Source organism: Cryptotermes secundus, unplaced genomic scaffold (assembly GCF_002891405.2).
Source record: "Cryptotermes secundus unplaced genomic scaffold, Csec_1.0 scaffold166, whole genome shotgun sequence".
NCBI classification, from domain to species: Eukaryota; Metazoa; Arthropoda; class Insecta; order Blattodea; family Kalotermitidae; genus Cryptotermes; species Cryptotermes secundus.
In genome coordinates this window covers 1201300-1228339 of record NW_019720562.1, presented here as the reverse complement: position 1 = coordinate 1228339, position 27040 = coordinate 1201300, and the positions used below count along the sequence as shown (strand labels likewise).

The 27040-nt window shown below is 37.6% G+C and overlaps 1 protein-coding gene across 3 annotated transcripts; it reads right to left on the bottom strand.

Annotated features, from left to right (window-relative positions):
• Positions 1 to 409: 409 nt before the first annotated feature.
• LOC111868200 (vezatin) lies at positions 410 to 23174 on the bottom strand. Of its 3 annotated transcripts, XM_023858644.2 has the most exons (7): positions 22842 to 23174; positions 19608 to 19724; positions 13272 to 13337; positions 12220 to 12344; positions 6892 to 7158; positions 6068 to 6350; positions 410 to 1868 (listed from the first exon to the last, which is right to left on the bottom strand). In XM_023858644.2, the coding sequence occupies exons 1-7, from the start codon at positions 22869 to 22871 to the stop codon at positions 558 to 560; spliced, it is 2199 nt and encodes a 732-aa protein (XP_023714412.1). In that variant the 5' UTR covers positions 22872 to 23174; the 3' UTR covers positions 410 to 557. The 3 variants fall into 3 exon arrangements, with proteins under 3 accessions (XP_023714412.1, XP_023714419.1, XP_023714427.1); XM_023858651.2 differs by lacking the exons at positions 19608 to 19724; positions 22842 to 23174 and adding an exon at positions 16798 to 16877; XM_023858659.2 differs by lacking the exons at positions 13272 to 13337; positions 19608 to 19724; positions 22842 to 23174 and having other exon boundaries at positions 6892 to 7048; positions 12220 to 12337.
• Between the last annotated feature and the right edge of the window lie 3866 nt (positions 23175 to 27040).

Here is a 27040-nt window from a genome sequence, read left to right as displayed (position 1 = left end):
GTTGGACCCTTCATTTCTGCGTGTCCTTATGTTTGTTGTGAGTTTTTTGATAATTTCTATCAATCAGTATATCTTGCAATACATAAGAAGTCACAATTACTCACCTGCTCTCTTAGTGCCAATTCAGATTCTGATATGCTAGTCATTTGTTTGCAATTCTGAAACCTGTGAAAGTTTATGTTCCCTTCACAACATTTCTATAGCTTGAGTCATGACTTTCAGGACCCACTGACTCTGAAATGGCACCTTGAAACCCCCACCAATAGAAAGAAGCTCTATTTAACAGGCCAACTGAGTAAGAGCCATTCCTTTTTTGTACCTGATGATGGAAGCAGATCCAGTTTCCGAAACGCTGTACAATTTAAATATCACAATGCCCAACATAATAAGTTTATAATGAAAAGTCAAGTTAAATGACAAAATATTTTATTTTATCGTTATTTCATGTCAAATACACTCAAACAGAGTTAGTCCTGATGACTGCTGCTACATAACTGTTCAAAATAGCCTTCCATGTTTAAAAAATAATACACATAAATAAACACTATTATCTTACTTTACTGTTCATTATTCTCAGACTCGTTGCAGCTACAGTCATCACCTGAGTCACTGAAAGTTTCTTCATCAGTATTACACACAAGATATTTGGGTTGAACTGTAGCAGCCCCAACAATCAAAGTCTTAACCTGTTCTGCTCTAAAGTCAGGGATTTCAGCATTACTTGAAGGTACCAAACTAGAACCTGACTTCAATGAACTATATGTTTTCCCTCTTCCAAATCTTGGCAAAGGCCAGTTCTCTTCTGGTTTCATTACTAATGAAATGAAAGGATCATCACTCACAACATTACTGCCAACTTCCACAGTTTCTGGTGCAGAACCAACAATCTTCCCTTCACCTGATTGTTCCCCTTGGCTGACATACCCACCTGCTGTTTCTGACTCCTCTCCATTGATCTCCTGCACAATGTCATGCTCACAGTCAAACTGCAAAGCAATGCCTGATGATTCCACATCACCTCTATCTTCAATATTTGCCATTCTTGCACTTCGTAAAACTTTGTTCTTCAGTGCCTTGGCTTCTCTCTTTTCCCATTCCTGTGACTTATGAACAAGAACTGTCTTCAATTCCAATAGCATTCTAGCAGAACACTCCTTTGTCATCTGACGTTTAACTTGATCTATAGCATCCAGAGTCACAGAACTATCACCCTCATCTTCAGACCCAGAGCCCAGGTTATCATGACTGATTACTGCTTCAAAAACTTCATCTTCTACTTGGGGATCTAAATCAGTAAACCCTACTTCAATAGGCTCTTGTGTTTGTTTACTGCTATTCTCAGTCAACAGGTCAGAAGTTTTGGGGGTTGAATGTGGTATAGCTGGTTGATTCAGTATTGTAAGCTGATTTACTGCTACCTCAAGACAACTCTTACAAGAACAAATTTCTGTGATAACATCTGTCAGCACATTTGTCACATTTTTAGAAAGTGTATCAATATCAGCAACTTCAGTTTCATCAGTCTGAGTTTCTAGTAATTCCTCCATCTCCTTTGTTCTATGCAGCATGCCTTGTAGATGTAAGCGTGCACTGTGTATTCCAACATAAGCACCATAATATCTCCAAGAATTCCTTTTAGGTATTTTTGAATAATATTCATTAATAGCATTTAAACCATAGCAACTAAAGTATTTATAATCCTGATTCAAATTACTAAAACATTCAGAGCATTTAGCAGACACATCAATTACAAGAGTGGAAACTGGCAGTATATTCTGTCCCATATTTTTCCAAAACTTCATTAGAAAACAGAGGGCTAGACGCCTAAGGAATTCTGATTGAAGAAGAACATAAACTTGGTGCAGTTTCTGAAAACAGAGATACAGCCATGAAGTTATCACAGCTGGCTACATTCACCCATCACTTGTACAGAACATGCTAGTAGTGCTGTTCAGCTGTGTAATTATTTATCAATTAATCACAAACTCACTAATAAACATTGGATAGTAATTAGTTGGTTCAAAAAATGAGATGTTTCAACTATTATGTAGTTACTCTCAGGTAGTTACACGTGTTGTATGTTCTTTTTTGTGAATTGATAAACTGTTGAGATTATTGAGTTTCTGGTCTTTGTCTATAATCCAATATTTTAAAGAACACAAAGTTGATTCTTTAGCATACTAAGCAAATGGGGGGGGGGAACCACAAATTCAGCATCACCAAATACTTCATATAAAATTATCAGAACTCTTTATATATATTGTGGCATATTGGCTCTATGCAGGAACTGTTGAGCCACAGAGGCCTCGGGGAATGCGTACAACGTGAGAGTTTCGGATCATATTTGCACATTCCTAGGCGACAACTCTGTGAAGGCTTGGATGGCACAACAGGAAGTGAGAGTGACGTCACATACCCACACTCATCCCGTTGCTGTGCAGCGTTTGGTAAACCCCCTCCTCAATAGGGCGTCCATTGCTAGGCAATGCATGAGTAGACATACCTGATACCTGTTGCCGAGCAGCAATGTGTTTTCTATGTGGTCCATGCCGAGCCTATATAAGGAGCAGCGAACACTTTTCCAAATAAGTATTGATGTTCCCTCTGAAGATGATCTGTAAGTGTGTGTGTGTGTGTGTGTGTGTGTCTCTCTCTCTCTCTCTCTCTCTCAAGTCTCAATTCTGAGATAGTAAATTATGGTCGCGAGTCCCAAGGGACTCGGACCTGAGAAAGACTGCGCTGGCAAGAGCCAGCAGCATATACAAAAGACACACCCGTCCTCTCGTCAGAGAAGGCGCCCCACAGAAACAAGACTGTAACTGTCAAACGATAATAATTAATATCTGGTCATCGAGACTTACTGACTGACTGACCATCAGTCGCAATGTAACTCTGACTCTGACTCTGATTCTGGCAGTACTGAGTATTAAGTATGAGTTACAAGTATTCGGCAGAACAGAAGTCAGTCAGTTGCGAGAAGAACTGAATACATGATTAGAAGATTTTATGTGTGATAATTAGTGATATTGGTGATAACTGAGAAGGCATTGTGAATTGGGAGTGTGTAATTCAGTGACACTTGTATAGCTGCCGTGTTATACTGTAAATATGTGAAGACTACTGAAGATAGAGTGAAGAGATTAGTGTGTAGGGTTTGTAAATTGTGTAAACCCATAACGGTGTCATAATTAATTGTAGTTACGACTTGTAGGTTGTTAATAAAACCAATTAACAATCCGAACGTCGTCTCCAGCATCTAAAACACGTTACAATATACGTGGTAAAGTCATTAACTTCATGGAATGTGGTTTTATCGCATCATATTACAAGGTATTCACATACACTTACACAGATCCACATCAGCCCTCAAAATAGTTGCCGTTGGCCACTATGCAAGCCTGCCAACGTTGATATAGCTGCCGAAAACATTGCTGAAACATATTGGCAGGAAATTCCCACACAGTGTCTCTTGTGGCAATGACCACCTCCTCAAACGACTCAAATCTATGACCACATAGCTTTGCTTTCAAGCGGTGAAAGAGAAAGAAATCACATAGTGCAAGATCAGGTGAGTAGGGAGGGTATGGCAAAACGGTGACCTGTTGCCTTGTCAGTTCCTCTTGGACAAGAACAGAGCGATGTGCAGGGGCGTTGTCGTGTAGCAACAGCCAATTCTTCTTATGCCAAATGTTTTGCTAGGGGATTTTCCTAGTTTTTAGCAGAACTTGATGTTTGCCCATTGTTCAAACTGCCATATTTTCAATTTCTGCCACTTGCATTTAATTGCAGCACAATAGAGGTCATAGTTCTACTTACACTGTTTGCACACAACTGCCTCTTCTTGTGACGAGAGATGAACCGACAAGGCATCATATCGTGCCTCAATCTATCCCCTGCAGTGCACTGCAATGACGCTTTGTGGCCATTCCACGAACTTATTGACTGTGGTAATATATATATATATATATAATAGGCAGTCCCAAACCCATAAAAGTACCTATACTACCATATTATATTACATACAAAATATTAGGCAACAACAGGAAAATGATAAAAAAATCCAACGAACAACAGAAAAAGAAACAACACAAGTGAGAACGTCAAATAGTGTTGAGTTGAACATCATCTTAACAATAACTATGGCTAATTTCAAGATTATTTTCAAATCAATACTCCCTTCATATATACAACGACAATGCATACAACACAGTGTTATCAACTCACAGGATAAACTAAATAATGGAAGTAACCACCATAGTATGACAACATGATGGTTGAAATATCTCATTACAAACTAATAAATAAATAAATAAATAAATAAATAAATAATGACACAGTTGAACAGCACCACTTGCATGTTGCATATATAGGATATAGGAGACAGATGAATGCAACCAATCGAACCAAATTCAGCAGGATGTTACAGTACAGATGTTATCGTAGATACTGTCTTCTGGAATGTGCTGCTATGTAATATACAGGGGTTTATCGGAAAGTTCCCTGACTGATATTGTTTAAAAAGCCTTGTGAAAGATGAGAGGGGAGGCCAAGGTCACACTTCTGCAAGCCTATTGCATCAGTCTGCCATGTGACACCATGCTGTAAACACGAATTGTTTTTACATGAGTCCTTTTCCAACTTCATGTTTCGTTTTGTCTGTGATGGATGGCTAAATCAAGTAAAGTGTTTGCTTTAAGTTCTGCAGGAAGCTCAGTAAATCCACAACTGAAACCCTTGAAATGCTTCATTCTTTAAGCCGGACAGTGGTTTCTGAGTGACATTCATGTTTAAGGCCAGTCAAGTATCAGCTGAAGATGACAAACATTCAGGATGACCAAGCACCAGCAAAACAACAGAAAATGTTGTAAAAAGTCGAGAACTCATCCATGAAGACTGTCACTGAACAATGCATGAGCTCACAGATACCACTGGGATCAATTATGGGGTTTGCCAGATCTTAACAGAAAATCTGAACATGCATTGCACTGCCGCTAAGTGTGTTTCCTAACTCTTGAAAAACGATCAAATGCAGTGACAAGTAAACATGTGTCTTGTGCTATTACAGACGGCTAACAAGGCCCAAACTTTTATGAGTATCTCCAGGATCATAATGGGTGAAGAAAGTTTGATTTATGATTATGATCCAGAAACAAAGCAACAATCGTCACAGTGGAAGAGCCCACAATCACAAAGAGCAAAAAGTGTGTGACAGGTCTGGAATTCAACAAACAGCATGCTCATTGTTTTTTTTCAAAGGGAAGGTAATGGTTTACCGTGATCTTGTTCCTCCTAACACTATGGTCAACTCTGACATTTACTTAACATTATCAGATGCTTGAGAGAAAATGTGTCATGAAAAAGACCACAACTTTGGTGCAACCACAACTGGCTCCTTCGTCATGACAACATGCCCTCTCACAGGGCCCTGAAACCACAGAGTCTGTAACTAACAACAGGGGTTACTGTTCCCCATCCTCCCTACTCTCCGGACTTACAACCCTGTGATTTTGCTTTGTTTCCCAAATTGAAAGTGAAATTGAAGGGAAGTGTTGAAACAATGTCTAACATCCAAAGGGAATCATAAGTGGTACTCAATAGCATTAAGGCAAATGACTTTCACAGTGCTTCTGAAACATGGAAAAATGATGGAATCGCTGTATATGTTCCAAAGGAGATCATTTTGAAGGAGATGGCAGCCAAAATTGAGTAAATTAAGCCAATATTTCTTTCTTGACCTAGTCTGGGAACTTTCCAATACACCTCATACTAGAAAAGTGCCAACCCTTTAGATGAACTTGATGCCTCCATCTTCAGGGTAGAAGATGGATGCAGCAGGTTCCTCTGAAACAGTAATGTCTTTCTAGCAGACTCCATGGTGTTACACACCTGAAGACAGTAAGCAATCTTCACATTATCAAAGACTCATGCAAATAAATTATACTTAAGAAGGGAACTTGCTGTTAAAATACATAAATTTCATATTATGTTATTTATAAAGACTACATATAAAAGTTCTTAAAAATTAAATGATCAGACCTTAAGTATTTGTATCAATAATTATATTTACCTTCAGTATTTCAAGGGGAAATTCAGTATTTTCAGCAGTGTCAAGTCCTTCAATTCCCATTTCTTCTGCAGTTAGGTATGCTGCATAATGGTTCCTTCTATCCAACTGGCCAGAGAGTGGACACATCATCACAAGTGTTTGTGTAGCATTCTGCAAGACATTTATTGCCTCAAATGTGGAGTGAAAAATTGACACTCTTAGACCTGACATTACATACCACCTCTCAGCAAGGCAAGGTAAAAGTGAGCTTTCCAAGCGCAATGCTGAACTTGAAGTCTTTGCTCTGTAACATATGAAAGGAAGCCAACCAAGAAATGTACAAAAATGCCAAGCCTGAAATGCAATGTTGATCCACGTTTGTGTGTGTGTGGGGGGGTTGTGTTCTGAAATTTATCATTGAGAGTGAACTATTCGGAGCAGCTGATTACAAAATAAGAAGGGTGTGAGAGTTCCATCCACTATGAAAGTGAATTCAGAGCTATTTATTTTACATATATGAAGTATTATTGTGTGTTCCTGCAAACACTGGAATCATGGTAGAGCTGTACATATTTGCATCAGTGACATCCCTGGTGCCAAAAACTGAGTATCCTACTTGTCTTTCTGATGACTGATTGAGCTGTTCATATTTGTCCTGAGTAGGAAGTCACAAAGTTATGATTTCTTGCTATACCTCCATAAATCCTCTGGGACTGCAAATTTGGGAATTTAAATGGCATTTACAATGTGCCAATGGTTAACAAATTCATTATTAATCAAGTGAATCTATTTTAGTCTCCTAATAATGATAAACATTATTATAAAATTTGATGTTTGTGACTTACAGAGTGAATCCTCTGAAGAGAAGCTCATTCTCTTGCACAAAATGCAATGATTTCTTTTGAAGGAGGTACAGATCTTTACAGCAGCTGAGCAATCCTTTCACAGCACCAGACATCCTGGTTCTTTGCACTGAGAAGTACCAATTACTGAGGAAATGTTCTGCAGCAAGAAATAAGTAGTATAATGGGAAAAGCCCATGAATCACTTCTTTCTTCCACATGAACATCGTACCACAAACTAATATCCCATGGAGCAGTGACAGTTCAGTCCTACAAAGAATAATATAATATTTCAATATCTTGTTGCACTTTTCACTCAGTGCCTATTATTCAGTCTTACATGCAACACAACATCCCACAGAACTTATTAACCTTTAAACACTGGAAATTTGAAATGGTGGTACGCTTGAGCTGGCCAAAGTTTATTTAAATGCCCACTGCTGGTGCACATTTAAATGCCCATTGCTACTCTGTGTTTAAATGTCCATTCCTGTTAGGGCGCTTAAACAATTTTAAGCACTGCATTTAAAAATGTTATATCTAACATAATTTTTATGATAAATGGATGGAATTAACTTTGTTTGTATCAGCAAAGAATACAGTGTTGCATATTATAACAGAAGATTTGAAAATTTTTATGCAAAGTNTTTTCATTTTTTTCTTTTAATTTTGATGCGTACTGTAAAAATGGTTTCCCTGTTCCTCACAGAGCTGTTTTGCATTATAAATTCATTCCTGCTTGTAACACTTGACATATTTTAGCAGTCCCTGGTGTCATGAAACAGATGGAAGCAATAAAATCATTTGGTTCTCTGCTGGCAAATTTTACATCTGTTATATTCTTCAGATTTTCGAATCTTCTAACTAATGACAGAATAATGAAAGCATGACTATTCAAGAGAAAGCTAGAGGGAACAATTCGACGGTCTCTTCTTCAGTGCTAAGACCTTCTGTTATAGCTGCAAGAGATTACTGCCCTTTCTATGGTCATGAACAGACAGTTGCATCGTGGCCGAGATACAGAGTGTGATCTGTTTTCTGTGCGTTCATAGTGAAATCGAATACTGTAGTTTCATTTCAGCCCATATGTATGTGGGGCAATCCAAAAGTTTCCGAAATTTGAATTTTGTGCGCGAATGGTCATGAGTACATCGAAATACCGCTAGGTGTCTCCTCACACATCCTTCTTGAATCAGTGTGGCAAGCGGCGTCGAGTTGAGTGGTTGGGTTTATTGTTGGTGAACGTATTTCCATTGTTGTGTTTCCATGAGTTTGCGGTTTTGCGATGTCTGACCTGAGAGAGCAGCGTGTCTGTATAAAGTTTTGTTTCAAACTTGGGAAAACCGCTGCAGAAACGCACCAAATGTTGAAGCAAGCTTTTGGTGAAAACAGTTTAGGCCAGTCACAAACTTACAACTGGTATAAGCGTTTTAAAAATGGCCGAACATTGACTGATGATGACGACCGTTCGGGACGGCCGTCAACTGGCACCACACCAGAAAATGTCGCGAAAGTTAGGGATTTGATTCTGCAAGATCGTAGACTGACCATCCAAGACCTCTGTAACACCTTGGGACTAAATTATGGTACATGTCAACGAATTTTGTCAGAGGAACTGAACATGAGGATTGCGGCGAAGTTTGTGCCACGACTGCTGCGAAATGAACAGAAGCAGCATCGCTTGGAAGTCTGCAGGGAACTTCAGCAACAGCTTCAAGAGGATCCAAACTTTCTTTCGAAGGTTGTCACTGGTGACGAAAGTTGGGTTTATGGCTACGACCCTGAAAGCAAGCAGCAATCGTCGCAATGGAAGAGCCCTTCTTCACCTCGGCCAAAAAAAGCTCGACAAGTCAAGAGCAACATTAAGTCCATGTTGATCTGTTTTTTTGATATTGACGGGATTGTTCATGAGGAGTTCGTCCCTCCTGGTCAGACAGTGAATAAAGAGTTATATCGCGATGTTCTAAGGCGTTTGCGGGAGAACGTGAGGAGAAAACGTCCAGAGAAGTGGTGCACGAACGACTGGGTACTCCACCATGACAACGCATGATCGCATACGGCTTACATTGTGGAGGAATTTTTGGCTAAAAACAAGATGGCAGTTGTCCCCACCCACCGTACTCGCCAGACTTAGCTCCATGAGACTTCTTTCTCTTCCCCAAGATGAAAATCAAGTTGAAGGAGCGAAGATTTGATACAGTTGAGAAAATTCAAGTGGAAACCCAGACGGTACTAAACACCCTAACAAAGAAAGACTTCCAGGATGCATCTGAAAAGTGGCAGAAACGCTGGGATCGGTGTATGCACTCCCAAGGGGACTACTTTGAAGGTGATGGTGCAGAATAAGATCTAGGTAAGATGTAATAGTTTTTATTAATATATTTCGGGAACTTTTGGATTGCACCATGTATATACATCAAGCAGATAACAACAAAAAAGGTATGTACATTGAATTTTACAATATATTTTTAACACATTAATCTGCAGAATCTGCAATAAAAGTACTGGCTCGTGGATGAGTTTGGGCATAACTCGTACGTATACTCTTTTTTGTTGTTGTTCAGTTAGGCATTATTTTAATTCCTCTATTAGGGTTTTACTCAGGTTTGTCTGGTAATTACTACATATAAAAATAAATATTTAGGACTGTGCATGTGCTTCTACTAGTGGCGTGTGCATGCTCTTCCACTAGCAGAATTTAAATGCCCGACTGGCCAAAACGGGGTACTTTGGCCACGAGGACTGTACTCATTACTGGCACAAACGGGGCACTTTGGACGTTAAAGGTTAACTTTAAAAGTTTAAAAGTTCACTTCATGTTTCAGCCAATGTGGCCATCATCAGGTGTTAAACTTTTCTGATGAGGAGACTGTTGTCTTCTGTTGTTAATATATATGCAGGTCTCTTTGACGCACTTGTGTGTTGGAGTTGGTGCTTTTGTTCTTCCTTGCTGTGTGTTTTGCTGCATGTCTTGTTCCTGAATGTTTTGCCAAGTTGAACTACAACACACAAGCACATCGAAGGGATCTGCATATATATTAAGAACAGAAAAAAGTAGTTTCCTCATGAAAGAAATCTTAACACCTGATGATGGCCGTACTGACCAAAACATGTAGTGAACTTTTAAATTTAACAAGTTTTGTGGGATCTGGTGTTGCATGTAACACTGTGAATAACAGACCGTAGAAAGAAGTAATAAATTTTAGTTTTGAAATATGCACAGAAGATGAGATGAAATACAGCACTTATCAGTGTCTGGTGTCCAGAACTAAATTAGGATTTAAAAAAAAAGAGAAAAACAGCAGATCAGTTATTGTAATTTATCCATAAAAGAAGTTTAGCCTTTAAACAGAACATTCAGAATCTATCTTTTCACATGTATCTGCACCTTACACCAATGTCAGCCATGTCACACCTCAAAGTATCAAGGGAAGTCAGATATGCCATACAATTTAATCAAGCAGTTATAAATTATTAAACAATGTAGCTAGGATTTAAATGAATTTAAATGCAGTGGAACTTAATTTAATATTCCTCGATTTGAGAGTTTTCCATTAATTAACATTCACTGTTAATGATCTAAATTCAACAACTTCAGCAATTAAACCCTCATTTTTAAGTTCTTCCTCTATACATTATTAAAACCACTGCATCCCAAAGAAACCTCAAATGTGTGTTTCAACATAATAGTTTGGTTCAGTCTCCGTACAAACAATATTTTAATCAAGTGATCTCATAAAGAATGACCACCTCAGTGGTCTAGTGGTCAGCACTCCTGACTACAGAGCCAGAGATCCAGGTTCGATTCCCGGCAAGTAGTAGGTCTGGAACGGGGTCCACTCAGCCTCGAGATAACTGAGGAACTATTTCAAGGAAATAGCAGCTCCAGTCTAGAAAACTGAAATTAACGGTCATGGGGATTCATTGCGCTGACCACACGACATTCTCTATCCGCAAAAGTTGGCCCTAAACTTCGCCGACAAGCGGCGGTCGCTCGGTCGGTATAGTTCACTTGTGGACTAAAATCACGGAGTTTGTTTTTGTTTTGTTGATCTCATAGAGAACAAATATGAAAGACAAACAAATGTAAAAGCTGAAGCTGTTAAGAACTAGACAAGGTGGAGTGTGATATGAATTGCAGAAATAAGGTTTCATATGGAAAAAGATGAAGAGAAGACAATATCGTAAATAATCACAGCATCACAAGAAGTCACAAAATATACATATAATTTCCAGAGTTCAAGGAATTCCAATTTATTGTAAAGCATCAGAGTGACTACAGACGGGTCTTTGATTGGTAATCAGCTTTATTGCACATATTTATAGTTTGTGACTACATTTCTCAGATCACTAACATGCACACACCAGTATCCTCAGTCATGCTGCTTGATAGCAGCTTCCAACGTTCCTCTGCCTCTGGGTCATGTACTTGCAGGATGGCTACCATCTCACACCAACCTCATAATCAGACCACTTGCTTCAGGCAGTACTTCCTTCAGCTGCTAGCTCCCAGCTGGACCAACTACATTTTACAGATCACTCTCATGCACAGACTGGTGCCTAAGTCATGTTGCTTCATAGAGCACTCCATCCTCTGCTTCTGAGCTCATATCCTTGCAGGGAGGCAACCATCTCACGCCAACCTCATAATCAGACCACTGACTTCAGCCAGTACTTCCTCCAGCTGCTAGCTCCAAGGCTGGTCTGATTTTCAACTGCCAATTTCTACCACTATGGCATGACAAGCCTGTGTAACTGAGGGCAGCTGAGGCTACTGCTGTTGCTGTGTAGCACCACCGTGAAGAATTGTCCTGGGGTGGTGTGTGTGGAAGAGAACACCCTTCCCATTGTAATCTTGGGCACTCTATGTGACTTTCTTGTTTGCATCTCTTTCTTGGCATGCCTGCACTCTTGACAGTTGGGGGGATGAGGTATCGATCCATCTACCAACTTTCAGTTACAGAATGTATCCAACTTCAGCTGTCAACGGGGTCCTCTTACATGCCCTTGGCACTGACCGCATGGAAAACATCGCTTCCAATAGTTCCTCCACTGTTGTGTGCATACACTGCTTAGTGATGGCTCTTTCTCTTGGCTACACAATTCCTGCTTTGAGTAAATATGCTGCATTACTATTCTGAACACTAGAACTATTCTTTCCCAAGGAATGTCTAGATACATTTCTGGCTGAAAACAAAACTAAGCCATCAACAAGAATATATTGATCTATTCTAAAATCTTACCTGATTTCACAGTATACAACATGTACTTAAAAGTCTGAGCTCCTTTCAGTAAGTTCAAAATTGTATCATTATTCTGCCATTAACTCACCATAATGGCTTTGTACTGATGACATCTATTGGAAGAGCAAGATTTTCCAAAAAGTGACTATCATCTTCCAACAACAACCCACTGTTCAAAATAACTTCTATCTCCAACTGAAGGGGCACTAGTTTCTGTAAATGAAACAAACTCTAGTATATGCATATAAATGTAACACTATACCTAATTTAGTTTCCCACTGAATATGTCAAAATGCAGAACAAGGAATGCATATTTAAAAAATACCCCGATGATGATTCTGACCCAATAAATTTGTGACACATATACAATTTCTTAGTGATAATAGTTATAAACAAATAAAATAAAATAAAACACCACTACTGTTTAAATATAAACAAAGCGGCGGTTGATGATGGATGATGATGATGATGATGATGATGATAACAATAGCAATTAGGCCAATGCCTGTTGAATTGTTGATCCACTACAGAGATTAAACTGCAATAACAAAGGCCAGAAAAGTCATTAAATTCATAACACAACATCACACATCACAGCTGTATTATAAAGATCAGTCCCTGTCAGTTCCTAATACTGACAGTTATTCTCTCCTACCTGTTTGCAAAACTGAAGGGAGCTTTCTTCATAAAACTGAAGACTTTCTTCAATAATTTTTCCAATGTACACAGAATAAANATACTGACAGTTATTCTCTCCTACCTGTTTATAAAACTGAAGACTTTCTTCAATAATTTTTCCAATGTACACACAATAATAACATTTACAAAGTGGTTGTGGTCTGTACAAAGATATTATTCAAACAATTCACTGGAAGAACTGAAGACCATGAAAACCTACCAGGATAGCCAGTTGCCTTGCTTAGCCAAGATTCAAACTGATAACCACTCAAAACAGAAAGCTGTTGCATGAGTACTAACCACTATACTATGACTTTCAAAAACACAGTAATGTCATACATTTATTAGTATAGTGGTCCAATATATACCACAGTTTTAAACGAGTGGCCCTATTATAATTACTGATGGGTAATTATATGGTTCAAGGATGAAATAAATTTACTGAAAATCACATTCATATACCTTCATATCTGGTATCCGCCATTTTGGTATGAAGGGTTGTATTGCTCCTTTAAACAGTGTCCACAACTAGAAAAAAGAAAAGCATTTGTAAAGTCACCACAATAATGTAAACAAAGTATTCACCATTAGATAACTTCATAGGTTAGGGATATTCCATTTTCTTCTTCTTCATTTTTTAATACTGATCCTAAAACCAATGCAATATTATATTTCATCTTTTAAAACTTGTGGACAATTTATAAGATGAAATGAGGTATATTCTAAATTAACTTTCATGCAAAAGTACAGATGAACAAATTGGTTAAGTGCAACACTACCTAAACAGATTAAATGCAAGAATTTCATATATGGGAAATTTTAAAATGGATGTTTTTTTATTGCCAGTGGGGTGGGACTAAGTCCCTTGTACTGTGGCTACTTCTGGCCTGTTGTACCAGCCACAGATGATAGGTGAGGGTGATTGTGGAGCAATTGGTGGAATGAAGATTGGCAGGGAAAAGTGAAGTACTCGGATAAAACCTGCCCTAGCGCCACTTTGTCCACCACAAATCCCACTTGACCAAACCTGGGATTGAACCCAGGCCACAGTGGCGGGAAGCCAGCGACTAACTGCTTCAGCTATGGTGTGGCCTTAAAATCGATATTACATAGGACATGATTCTACGGACTTCCAAGCACATAACTATTTTTACATATACACCAAAATCTTGATTTTACACATTCACAGGAACCACCTAAACCAAACATAAAATTAAGAAAAGTGTGAAATCAGGGAAATGAAAACACTGTAACATAAAGGAAAATATGGGTTGCTTTACACCATAACTTATACATGCCATTTAAAATATGCACATCTCAACACACTAATGCATGTCATTTAAAATATGCATGTCTGAACACATTAACAATGTAAACAAATTGTTTATTTTTTTTCCTTGAACTCACAGTTTGCACAGCTAATTTTAAACTTTTCTGCATATCACAATAACACTGTTCTCAGTATCAAAACCCACAGTATATTTTCTTGCTAATTCTGGTTCTTTCAGTGCATCCATGAATGTCAATTTATCTCATGAAACTTCCTCTTCCTCTGTCTGTTCATCTTCTGACTTAGTCAACTGTTCATCCAATACCTGGCCAACAGCCTTAACTCCATTAACACTGACAGCACTGTCATACATTAAGTAATCCTCGAGCTCTGCTCTAAAAGACTGTAACTATGCTTGTCATACCGTTCATTTTCAGTAAATTTCACACTACTGCTAACGTGTTCAATCCTAAAACCAAACTTCAAAGAGCAGTTCTTGATTGCAGTGGGTGTTATCATCTGACATGCATCTGTATGTCAGATGACCTAAAAGCCAAACAGCCATAGACCAAATAAAAATAAATAAGGGCTTATGGGAATACAACTTTAAAGTGGTGGAAACAGGGCTCTTTGACCATAATGCCCAAATACTACAAGTACAAATGCATTATACGAACAAAAAAGGACAAGGTAGAATAACTAAAGATTACAGATTAGCTAGATCTTATAGTGAGGAAAACATACCATATATAAACTATTTACTAAGAAAAGAGATCTGGGAGCCTGTTCTTAAACAAAATGAGGCAAATGATGCATACAATGAATTTTTAGGCATCCTTCAGTACTACCACAATATAGCTATGCCTAAAAAATGGGTAAAAATTAAGCAGCAAAAAAATAAATGGATTACCTTAGGCATAAAGGTATCAGGAAAAAGACTTAGGACTCTTCATAGCTTAATTAAAAAAGGAAATACATTTCAAGAACTTAGAAAATACTATAACCAGTACAAAAAAATATACAACAAAATTATCAGTGATGCTAAAAAATTAAGCAACAACATGTGAATACGACCATCTGGGAACAAATCAAAAGCCATGTGAGATTTAATCAAGAAGAATTAGGCAGTCAGCAAAAAGTTCCAAAGAACATTGAATTAGGAGTGAATGGAACAACTATACAAGATCCAAAAGTTATAGCCAATGTTTTTAATGACTACTATATTAACACTGCCCAGCACATCAAGAGTAACAATCGGACAGCACAAAACAATGAAGACAGGATCAACACAATAAAACACAACAGCAATAGCATGTTCTTAACCCCAACTACTGAAAGGGAGGTGGTAGACATAATTAAAACACTGGGTAACAAAAAATCAATGGGCATTGACGATATTCCAGAGGTCACTATTAAAAAATGTCATCAACTAGTAAATGCTCTAACATACATTATAAATCTGTCATTTTCATCTGGTTATTTCCTCGACCAACTAAAAATATCAAAAGTGAAACCCTTGTATAAGAAAGGTTGTACTGCAGATGTTGGGGAACTACAGGCCAGTGTAATTAATTTCGGTTTTTTCTGAAATAATAAAAAAATTATGCACAATAGACTTTTATCATTCATAAATAAGTACAGCATAATCAACAATAAATAACATGGATTCTGCAAAGGAAAATCGACACATATAGCAATCACAGAATTTACAAAAAGGGTTTACAAAGCACTAGGTGAAGAAGAAACGAGTATAGGGATATTTTTGGTTTTATCAAAAGCGTTCGACCTAGTAGATCATGATATATTGCTAAGAAAGATGGAAAGAATGGGAATACGAGGGGTTACACTAAGGTGGTTTCAAACATACTTAGAAAACAGAGAACAAGTGGTAGAAATTACATACAGATGCAAAAAACTAATCGTAACATTAATTACCTATCCCGAAAGAGACCCATCAGCTATGGCATCCCACAAGGTTCCATTCTGGGACCAGTGTTGTTTCTTTTATACATAAACGACCTGGAGGCCAGCACAGAACATGGGAAACCTACAGTCTTTGCCGATGATACTAGCATTTTTATAGCAGGAAATAGCGCTAACGAAATTCAAAGGAAAACAAATGAAACAATAAACAAAATCACAAAGTGGTTTGAGAGGAATCGATTAACTATTAATAAAGAGAAAACAATAGCAATAGCCTTCCATCATCCTCAAAAACTACAACTTGAATGCCCTTTGTTGTGCTCCAAATGTAATAGGGGGGCATCGACATTATGTTTGGATTGTTAAAAAGATTTCATACTGACAAGGTCCATGTTTGTGAAACGCGGAAGGCAAACAGCCTGGCAAAAGAATGCTTTGGCTCAGCACAGCTGCGCTGACAACGCGGAAGCAAGCACTCATAAAGGTAAAACACTGGGAGGAATTAGAAATGCTGAGTAGACAGAGGCTGGCAGAACACGATTCGTACCTCTACCATCTTTGTACATATACGAAACGCTAATATACATAAAATTCAATTAAAATGATTTCACAACCAACTCAGGATTACACTCATATAACACAAGGAAAAAAGATGACTTGCACATTGTCCCATGTAATACAAGTCTATGCAAGAACAACTTTAACAATGTAGGACTCTGACTGCTAAATCATCTGCCACGATATATTAAAGAAATACCGGTACTATATAAGTTCAAAAACGCTTTGAAAACTTACCTACTCGATCACTGTTTTTATAAAGTGGATGAGTTTCTCTCGTGTGAGACAAACAGTAATCAAATATAATCACATAATTCATGAATAATCGGTTTGGGAATCCCTACTGCGCAGTTTTCCTTTCTTNCCCCGAGTACTTTGGTTTCCCCTGCCAATCCTCATTCCATCAAATTCTCCATAAGCATTATCACCACTACAGGTACAATAGGACATATGGGAGCTGACGTGCTGAGGGGACCTAATATGGATTCCACCTCACACTATATGAAATCTTAACTATTGTAATCCACTGTAATCTATTGTAAACAATTTTAAGTATTGTAATTTTATTGTAATCAGCCAATGCACGGTAACTGACTTGTCCTATATCATGTAACAATGATCTATAGAGACAAAATAAATAAATAAATTAAGTTCACTGAATACAACACATTCAGCTTCACCTTCATAGCATCCCCATCTATCATGTCTACAGCCTTCCAAATCAACAGCTTTCTGTAACAGGATGTAAATATGCAGCTGATACCCAAAATAAAGACTGGAGCTGGCTGGAAGAAATAAAAATTTTAACATTTCTGAGAAATGTGTACTTTGTGTGAGCAGCACAATGATCAATGAGAAGCAAAATTCCATGGCTTTTGACACCCAACTATGCAGATGTCTGAAGCAGTCTTCATATATATTGGTGAATACTCAAGAATTTGTATTCCTTTTGTATTTTGCAGGAAGTCTCTTTCCAATTATAAAGGGTGCAAGTTTATCACTGCCATCAGTGAGGCAAGCAAAAAGCACAGTAACCCAATATTTAGATTAGGTACCACTGTGGCAAAAGCCTCTTGGAGGCATTACTTGGCTGCATATTGAAAAACTTGCCTGACTCTGCAGCATTATATATGCCACAGAGGTCATAACTTGAGTCTCTTATTAAGAGTTCTGTCATTTTTCTGCCTTTCAATGGTTCTTGGATCAACACTTCTACTATCAGTTGACAGAGTTCTGGAAGCAACAGTGCATCACCTTTCAAATCTCCTGAGCCAATCCTTAGAAGCTAAGAGTCATCTATTCCTAAATGAGCAGTGATATTAAAGTCCTCCTTTGGGTGGGTGATATCTATGGAAACCTTACTCACTCACACAATTGTATGAGGCATGCATCAACAGCTGATTCCAGTTCCTTCATTTGTGAATGTTTCAAAGATTTCCACTGTTTGGAGAAAGGTCCACACTTTCAATTTCTTCATAGTTTCTCACAGCTGTATTCAACATGGACACTGAGAGTCCCAACTGTGACACCTGTTCGATGTGTTCCAATATGTGCACCAACTTGCACTATAATACTAACTTTACCATTTACTATAAATATATTCAGTTTTGTTTTACTATTCATATTTCAGACCAAAAATTCAATTAAGAAATGGAGTGTTACATTCATCTGCAATGCTCAGCATCACACAGATAACAACAATCAACTTCACAGTAAAACAAATGGCTGCAGCTACCTAAGTGTTATCGGTAAGAATGAAATTATGTTTGTGTCTGCAACTGGTTGAGATAACTCATGTAACATTCAGAAAATTTCACATGCAAAGATATCCCTATTTTACTACGACCAAACTTCAACATGAGCTCAACAGCACCAGCATATCTATCATTTTTCCAAAACAGAATGTGGTAAGGTAAAATTAGGTACATTTTAATAGTCAGAACCCTGAAAAGAGAGTGAGAATTTGGGAAAAACACAGATTTGAAGAAATGTAAAATTGGTTAAACCGTAGCATTGCTCCCATGATGAAAAGCCACGACCAATGAAGATGTGTATAAGAATCACAAAAAATGTAAAATCTGAGTGCAAAAAATCGACATTTCCATATATATGTTTCTTTAAGCCTACTATTGTAATAAATGACTGAAGTCAAACAAGCTTCCATTGCTGTATAGTCCACATCAAGAAATAATCTTTTTTCCTTCAATGCATCATTTGTTTTCATTCACTGGCCTACAGAAATGCATTCTGCTCCATTTCCTCCATATTTCTACCTTACAATTGCATTATTTTAGGAAAGTGGCCAGAAAATAATACACAGCAAAGAGATTAAGAATATCAAGATAATCATTATCAGTAAATTAAATGTAAGATTTTGATACCTTCATAATAATATATGAAACCCCTGATGATGGCTGAAGAGATGTTGAAACATGTTGGATTAAAAATACATTTTGACATTATTTTCCTTTTAGGAATGAGGGGAGTTGGTGGGTTTTTTCTTAAACGCATATTTATTCAGACAATTATGGAACCCAAAGAGGTTCACCAATTTCCAAATCCAACTCAGAATGATCTTAATGTTACACTGCAATCCTGCCTACCAATACTCCATACAAAATTCAGTGCTACTTCTCTACAGTCCAGCTTCTATATTGTTGATAACAACATCTGAAGAGTAAAGCATGAGGAATCTTTATCTCATAACACAATGTCCATGTAACATAATTTTCTAATGAATTTAATGAATTATATTAACAAAGCGATTAAAAATTAAAAGCGCATCAGCTTGAGAAACATACGTACTACCGAGTTCCTAGATTGTTCCATGTTCTGTGCAATTCTGAGTGGCGATTTCATCTACATAAAGTTGTTTTGGACAATTACTTACAAGGATGAAAATTCAACATATTATAATTTAAGTGGCTGCTGTGTACAAGACCAAAATAATAATATGAGTACAACAGAAAAAAAACTGTTACATCAATATATTTATATTTAGTATTTCATTTGGCTTTAGAACTTAAGAGACCAAAAACAAAAAATACCTGATGTCTTAAAGTTTCAGACTTCTTAGTTTTGGAATCCTGTACTGGACTGCTGTATTTCACAACCTCAAAATCTGTGAATCCTTGCTGACATAAGTAATGATGAAGCTCATGTCCCTGGAATAAAATTACAGTTTCAACTGAAGCACTTCAAAGGATACTACTACAGAAACACAGGTAAAATTGTAGGATTGCAAATCATTCCTTAAATGGATATGCATTACTGTTGCCCACAATAGCTGAACTAGCATCATAACGCCAATCATGATTTAGCAAAACCACTCAGTTCATTGCACACCAAGATTACTAAAATAACACTAACTTAATCTTCAAATTAGTCTACTCTAATCTTACCTAACCTACTGATTTCAATGAGAAACACCATAATCATAATACACACTAAAAAGACACCATCTTAGAGAGACCTAATATCTTGCAGAGCATCAACAATACAGTAAAGTACCGTCATACACTGCGTTTCAGGAAGCCTACATTCTATGCAAATGGCATGAAAATACTACAGTTCATGTGAAACATATTTTCTTCCATCATAAGGAACAAAACACTTTCCAATCATTACAATCACTTCTGCTAAAATTATGCATACAACAAGTTTAAACCCAATTTATCTTAGGCTATGTAACATTCCATGACAAAAGATTCTGCAGTACATGAGTTCATGTCTGCAAAGTTCTCAAATTTACAATGAAACCTCAAACACATAATGTTTTTCTGTTCCCCCCCATTTGCACAGTGGTGACCATGATGATTATTGTCTTATGGAATTATAATGCCATGTAGTCCAGTAGAAGTTCACTTATGTTTTGGAGGGATGAACTGCTGCATCTTCAGGGCTGAAGATTAAGCCAAGCATAAAATTGACAAGAAGCAGGCAGCAAGCACAGCCACCTTCTTCTTGCTGATTTCTTGTTTTTGTGACTCCAAAAACAGAGGCAGTACATCCCTCTGAAATGTAAGTGGATTTATACTGAACTGCATGGCAATACATACAGACTCCCTCACCAATGAAGAAAAGGTTTATGGAAATTTATAAATAACTACTAAACTTTACCCAATTTCCTACTTAAATCTCTATCTATAGTTGTCCTTAATACAAAATATTATCTGTATGTTCAAGGAAGACCATGAAAAGTCCATTAGGATGGCTAGTCTCCATTCCAAAATTCAAACTCAAGATTTCCCAAACAGAAGCATGCCAGCAATTTGAAAGCAATGTGGGAGTGGAGAGAGTTTTAGTCAATTACTGAGGCAGGATCCAGAACAGTATATTGATATGCACTAGATTTTAGTGGTAAAGAATAACACTCATACATACTCATAGGACATTAATGTAAACTTATGTTCATAAGGGGAACACAGATGATAAATTTTAAATGTTATGGAACTATCATAAAAGCACTGCTTCAGTTCAACATTTTGAAATTTTAAGTTTCATTTCATTTCATTTCATTTATTTCGTATCCATGGATCATTATACATGATATAAGACATGTCATTCTTGTGTAGTTATGGTATAATAAGTTTCATAATGTTACTATTGGGGGGGGCTGCATGTGAAGCATGTAGTGCAACGTGGAATTTGGGTACCAACTCAGCATTTGCTCTGGGACCAAGGAAAACCACGGAAAACCTTGATCGAATTGGCCAGTCACAAGACCTCCCAGATACACTGGTTTCTAGCAGCACCACTCCCACCGCCTCGGCTCCATATCCCATAGTCCCTGCTGTGTTTTCTCCAGCACATGGCGTCCTGTTTCCTGCAAGAAGAGAGTTACGCAGTATACACTCCTAGTGTGTGTTAAGCTAAGCTNAATGTATAAGTTCTCTTTCCTTCTTGTATTATATGAGTGTACATTTGCATTGGTTATGAAGGTATTCGAGTTGGATTTCATGTAAACTAGTGTTTCATATATATAGAGGCATGGTAGAGGTAATACGTGTAGTGATTTGAAATACTGTTTGCAGCTAGTAGCTTTATTTTTTCATATCTGAAAATTATCAGAGAGCGCCACATTTTTACAGACTGCATTTCTGATGAGCCACTTTTAAGCTTGAAGTTGAAAGAGTTTTAAATAAAAAAAAAATACAAATCTTCATGCAGAAATCTCCAACAGCAATATTTAACAACTGCTCTTACTATTTATTAATTAAATTATATGCCTGTTTACCAAGAGTTATCATATGTGATATAAATGTGAAATGTTATTATTAACTTTCAAGAAAATCCCACAAATATGGAGGAAATAAGGTGTTATTTTAATAAGGCATTGCCATAAATCTATGAGCCAGGATAGTGTAGTTATATTATATTAGTCCTATTATTAGAACCATCACTGTATTATCTTAGTACATTATTATAGTGTTATTTATTATATTATTATTTTTCTTATTTATTATTGTAAAGTATCTGACTTGTCCTATATCATGTATAATGATCCATGGATATGAAGTAAATAAATAAATAAATAAATAAATAAATATGTTACGTATAGCAATTGCCTACGGGTTGGACGACTGAGGGGTCAGAGTCCAAGTCCTGGTAGGGTCACATATTTTCTCTTCTCCATATCATCCAGACTGGCTCTGGGGTCCACCCAACCTCCTATTCAACGGATAATTGGGGCTCCTTCCCCGTGGGTAAAGCGGCCTGGGCGTGAAGCTGACCACTCACCTCCAGCTAGTGCCGAGGTCAGGAAAATGTGGATCTATACAGCCACTCTCCCATACGCTTTCATGGCGTAGTGCTTAATTAGCTAAGCAAAGGTATAATTTTACCTGTACCTTATTGCCATAAAACTTCAATTTATTTGTGAAGAAGAACCAATTTGCATTGATGAAATGAAATAACAAGAAATACAGGAATAAAAATGTCATTACAAACGGTGCTGGTAGGTATTAAAAAAATACATAACGTGGTATTGTGCGTATGTAAAACCAAGGAGAATACGCTCATAAAATACTGTACTTCAATTAGTAGAATTTGATTGCACAAGAATTTCGAACTAATAACCTACACTGTCATTAGCACAACTCAACTTGATACGACTCACAAGGTTACAATGTAAAAAGCAGTTAAATCAATGCAAACACAGAATTATGAATTAATACAAACAAAAGTATCGGACACAATATTGAGTTACCCAATGCCGCCTTTCAGCAAAGTGTCCTACGTTGAAAACAAAAATATGCAGCTCTACAAAGGACAGTATTTACCTCAAACACTACTTCTTCGTCTTCCGACATTATAGTTAAATATTTTGTCCCTCTTTAGTGAATTATCAGCTTATTCCGCCACAGAATAATTTCAATACCTTACGTCACTTGGACGAATTAATCCGCGTACTTTACATCACAGTTCACTTTTCGTCATTTGCACAATGTGTCAAGATGGAAATCCTTGTTCAAAACGGAACAAAAAAAGAACACCCACACATCACTGCACCCAACCATAACCTCTTTTCTGATAATTATGGCGGAGCCCGGGTACATAACACTACGAACGGTACTCACCTCACCGGCTCACTGGTACTTACGTCCCTTACGTCCGCTCACACCAATTCGCGCCATTCTTCACCAACATTCTACATGCTGCCCTAGCAGATGGCAGCAGGAGCCTGTGTCTTATCCACAGGCAGGGCCCGATGGACATAGCGTAGGCGTTTTTTATATACATTAATTTTTTCAAAATATATAGGTTATGCTGGTCCGCATCGATAAATTTCCATGTAGATGATCTGACATGACAGATGCTCATATTCAAAGGGCCGTTTCAGAAAGGTTTTTTTTTTTTACTGCTAGTGGGGTGGGACTAAGTCTCTTGTACTGCAGCCACTTCTGGCCTATTGTACCAGGCCCAAATGTTAGGTGAGGGTGATTGTGGAGCAATTGGTGGAATGAAGATTAGCAGGGGAAACCGAAGTACTTGGAGAAAACCTGCCCCAGCGCCACTTTGTCCACCACAAATCCCACTTGACCAAACCTGGGCCGCCGCGGTGGAAAGCCAGTGACTAACCACTTGAGCTATGGCACGGCCTTCAGAAAGGTTACTTTAATACTTTTCAGTAATCTTATGTAAGCAACTAGTCAGAGCTAGTCACAATTTAGTGACTCACTATAACTGCTATATTTATTTGTATGACACTGGGGCTATTCCTATACCTGTAACAAATTATCCTCCACCAACAAAGCCCCAGTGCCATCCATGCCGTTTGCTCTAGAGGTGGCTATTGTCTCTTTTATATGCATTCCAAATGCTGATCCCAAAGGTCTGAAGACGGGTCTCGTGATACTCGTACTTCAAGGACTTCACTATTTCAGAGATTCTCCCACTTATTTTCATAATAAGTGGGAGAATTATGTGATCACCTTTTCACTTCCATAGTGCAGGACATTACAGCAATGGCCGCATCATGGAGCAATATTGAAAGGCTGCATCTTTCATTTTGTCCCATCAGTTAACAGGTACTGATAATATAACATGGGCAGGGTGATGCACATATGATATGGTCAACTTAAGCAATTATTCTATGCCCTTACAACCTATTTGTCATTTATTTAACACTTTCTGCACCTCATTATATGGAGGTGACTCACAGAATTCATGAATAATTAAAAAGTATGTGTTGGGAACCAGTCATGGCTTCATTTTGGGGTACTCCCCTAGAATTTATAAGTAGAGACTGACGAAAATCACACAAAACACCAGTCGCAGACCTGAGATTTGAACCCATTACCTCATGAATATGGAAAAGTACAATTTCACTGTGACATTCCATTCACCAGCAAACTAAGCCACATCATCAAATACAAGATTAATTTTAAAATTTTGGTATTGCTGAGAAACTTACTCCATCTTGAGGGTTGAAGTTAACATACCTGAAATGGTTTTAAGCCTCATTTCACTCATACCCTTCAGATTTATCAGCTTCAGAAGAGCCAGTTGTGTAAGCAGTAACACTTTTGACCTGTTTCAGAGCCACCAGTTCAATTTTCAACTGGAACAGCAACTATATTGAGGATTTTATGACTTCCTTCAGTCCCTCCAGGCAGATACTGGGATAATTTCTCAAATTAGGCCATGAGCACTTCCTAATCCCCCTTACTAATAATACAAGGTGTAGCTACAAAATTACAGGAATGACTTTGTAACTTACAACTCATCTTACTACTTAACTAATGTTGCCCTCTTTTAAGTTTTTTTCTTGGCAGCTATACACACAACTATTCCCTTCTGTCACACCTAGAAGCATTTCTGGAGGAACTCATCCTCTGACAATGCTGTTCAATTGTGTGACATACACTGTTGGCCCTTCTCCAGCAACCCAAAATGCATCCCTTTCCACCAAGCCTTTTCAGTTGCAAACAGAAAGAAGTAACAGAGAGCCAAATCATAATAGGGAGGAAGTTCCATCAGAAGGATGTTCTTGCATCAGAAATTGCCTCACAAATACTGCAGGGTGAGCTCGTGCATTTCATCAAACTCACAGCTGCCTGACAAGCCATACCTTTCCTGTTTTCCACTCAAACACTACACAATTCCAAGGTAAAACATCAGAATCACAGCTTCTTCATGGGGAATGAATTCTGAGTGGACTATTTCTTTTTTCTCAAAAAACATGAGTATAGTCTAGAATTTTGTCTTGTTCATCTTTACTCTTTTCAGTGTAGGAAAACTTCTTGTCATTTCTGCAGTAATACACATACACAGCATGTCATAACTTGATCGATTTCAAGTACTTACATTTCTAATGCTATTTTAGATGTACTAATAAATCAACATAAATAATGTGTTGTTAAATAATGCTTTAGATTTCCTGGCAAAGTAGTGGTTTCATATTCCACTACAGATTGGCACTGCATCCACTAGTTAAACAAAATAAATACCTGAAATCTGTGAGGTCTTTATGAAACATTCTGCATAAATATAACCTTCCAAGTATGAACCACGTTTCTTTGCTACAGTATATGCCCTTTATCATATGCATACTGAAGTGCCAATGTTCTCCACTTCTGGAACGATATGTGGTAACACTTGTTCCAAACTGTATGAGTAGTAGTGCACTGTCTCTACTAATTTCTTCTGGTCTGATAGGAAGTGTGATCATTCAGACTGCACTCTCCTGTGTCACATTCTAAATGAATATTGGACTGTTCTATGATCAGCAGCCAATTACGATATTCAGAGTGAGTCACATAATGTGACATAGAACAAAACAGTATTACACCCTTAAAACATGAGACTGAACATCTTCATGCCAGTAAGTATCAAAATCATTGCCTTCTGGGATCTGGCATCATATTGTTGGCAGGTGGGTACCATCTCAAGAGTGATCTTTAGTATAGCAGAGTGACCTTAACATGAAGACAGCAGGTTTCTCCAAAACATTCATACCCATGTACTGCATGGTGTCACAATCCAGATGGCAATAATACTGAGCAGAGAAGTCTGTCTGTGGAAGGTCAGGGTTCATACAGGAAACTGAAAGACAACTTATTGGCCCACCACATCCTTATGACTAGTCTCCTTCATGTTCTCAGATCTGCACTAGCAGCACTTTTTCATGGCTGATGCCAGTTACTCTCACCTCTTATTGGTTGTCAGCTTTACGCGCCAGCCGCGCTTTACTCCCCAGGAAAATTATTTAATTAATTCCTGGTGCTCATTTCTGTTAGAGGCTGAGTCGACCCCAGGGCCATAGTGTGGCTGGAAGAATTAGGTCAATTGAAAAAAAAATCCAATGACCTCATTGGGACTTGAACCCGCCACCTTCCAGCTTGTAGCATAGTGCCTCAACCAACTACAACACCATAAGCTTGAATAAAGACTACATATCCAATGACACAATCAACATACACAACTATGACCCAACACCATATATCAATGTTATAAACAAGAGCAGAGTGTTAATCGTATACACAACATCTTCATGTCAAGATAACAGACAAAAAACAGAAATACAGTCATGAACAATAATAAGTCCAACATGACCTTATTTAAACTAAGGATGAGAAAATATCCAGAACATATTTCTATAAGCTTAATATTTTAACATTTTAATAATATTAACACTTTTGACATATTGTTAATATTTTAAGATTTTAATAAGTTTAAATGCTGGTTTCATATATTTTAAATAAGTTTAGGTTCAGTACAGAACCACTTAATTTGTGCATATAATGGTGAACAGTGAAGTGAGAGAAGCATGCTGTGTTATCACTTTATTAGTAACACATGACAAAAAACACGATATATGGATCCAAATAGAAAGCATAATTGCAGAGCAAGACTTGATTATGTATCGCCTGACGATGGCTCCATGAGCCAAAACATGTAGCCACACTGTACAACCAAATAAACTAAGACATGCAGAGTCTAATGTAAGTTATTTGGTGTTTGTTTTTGTTGTGTTTGA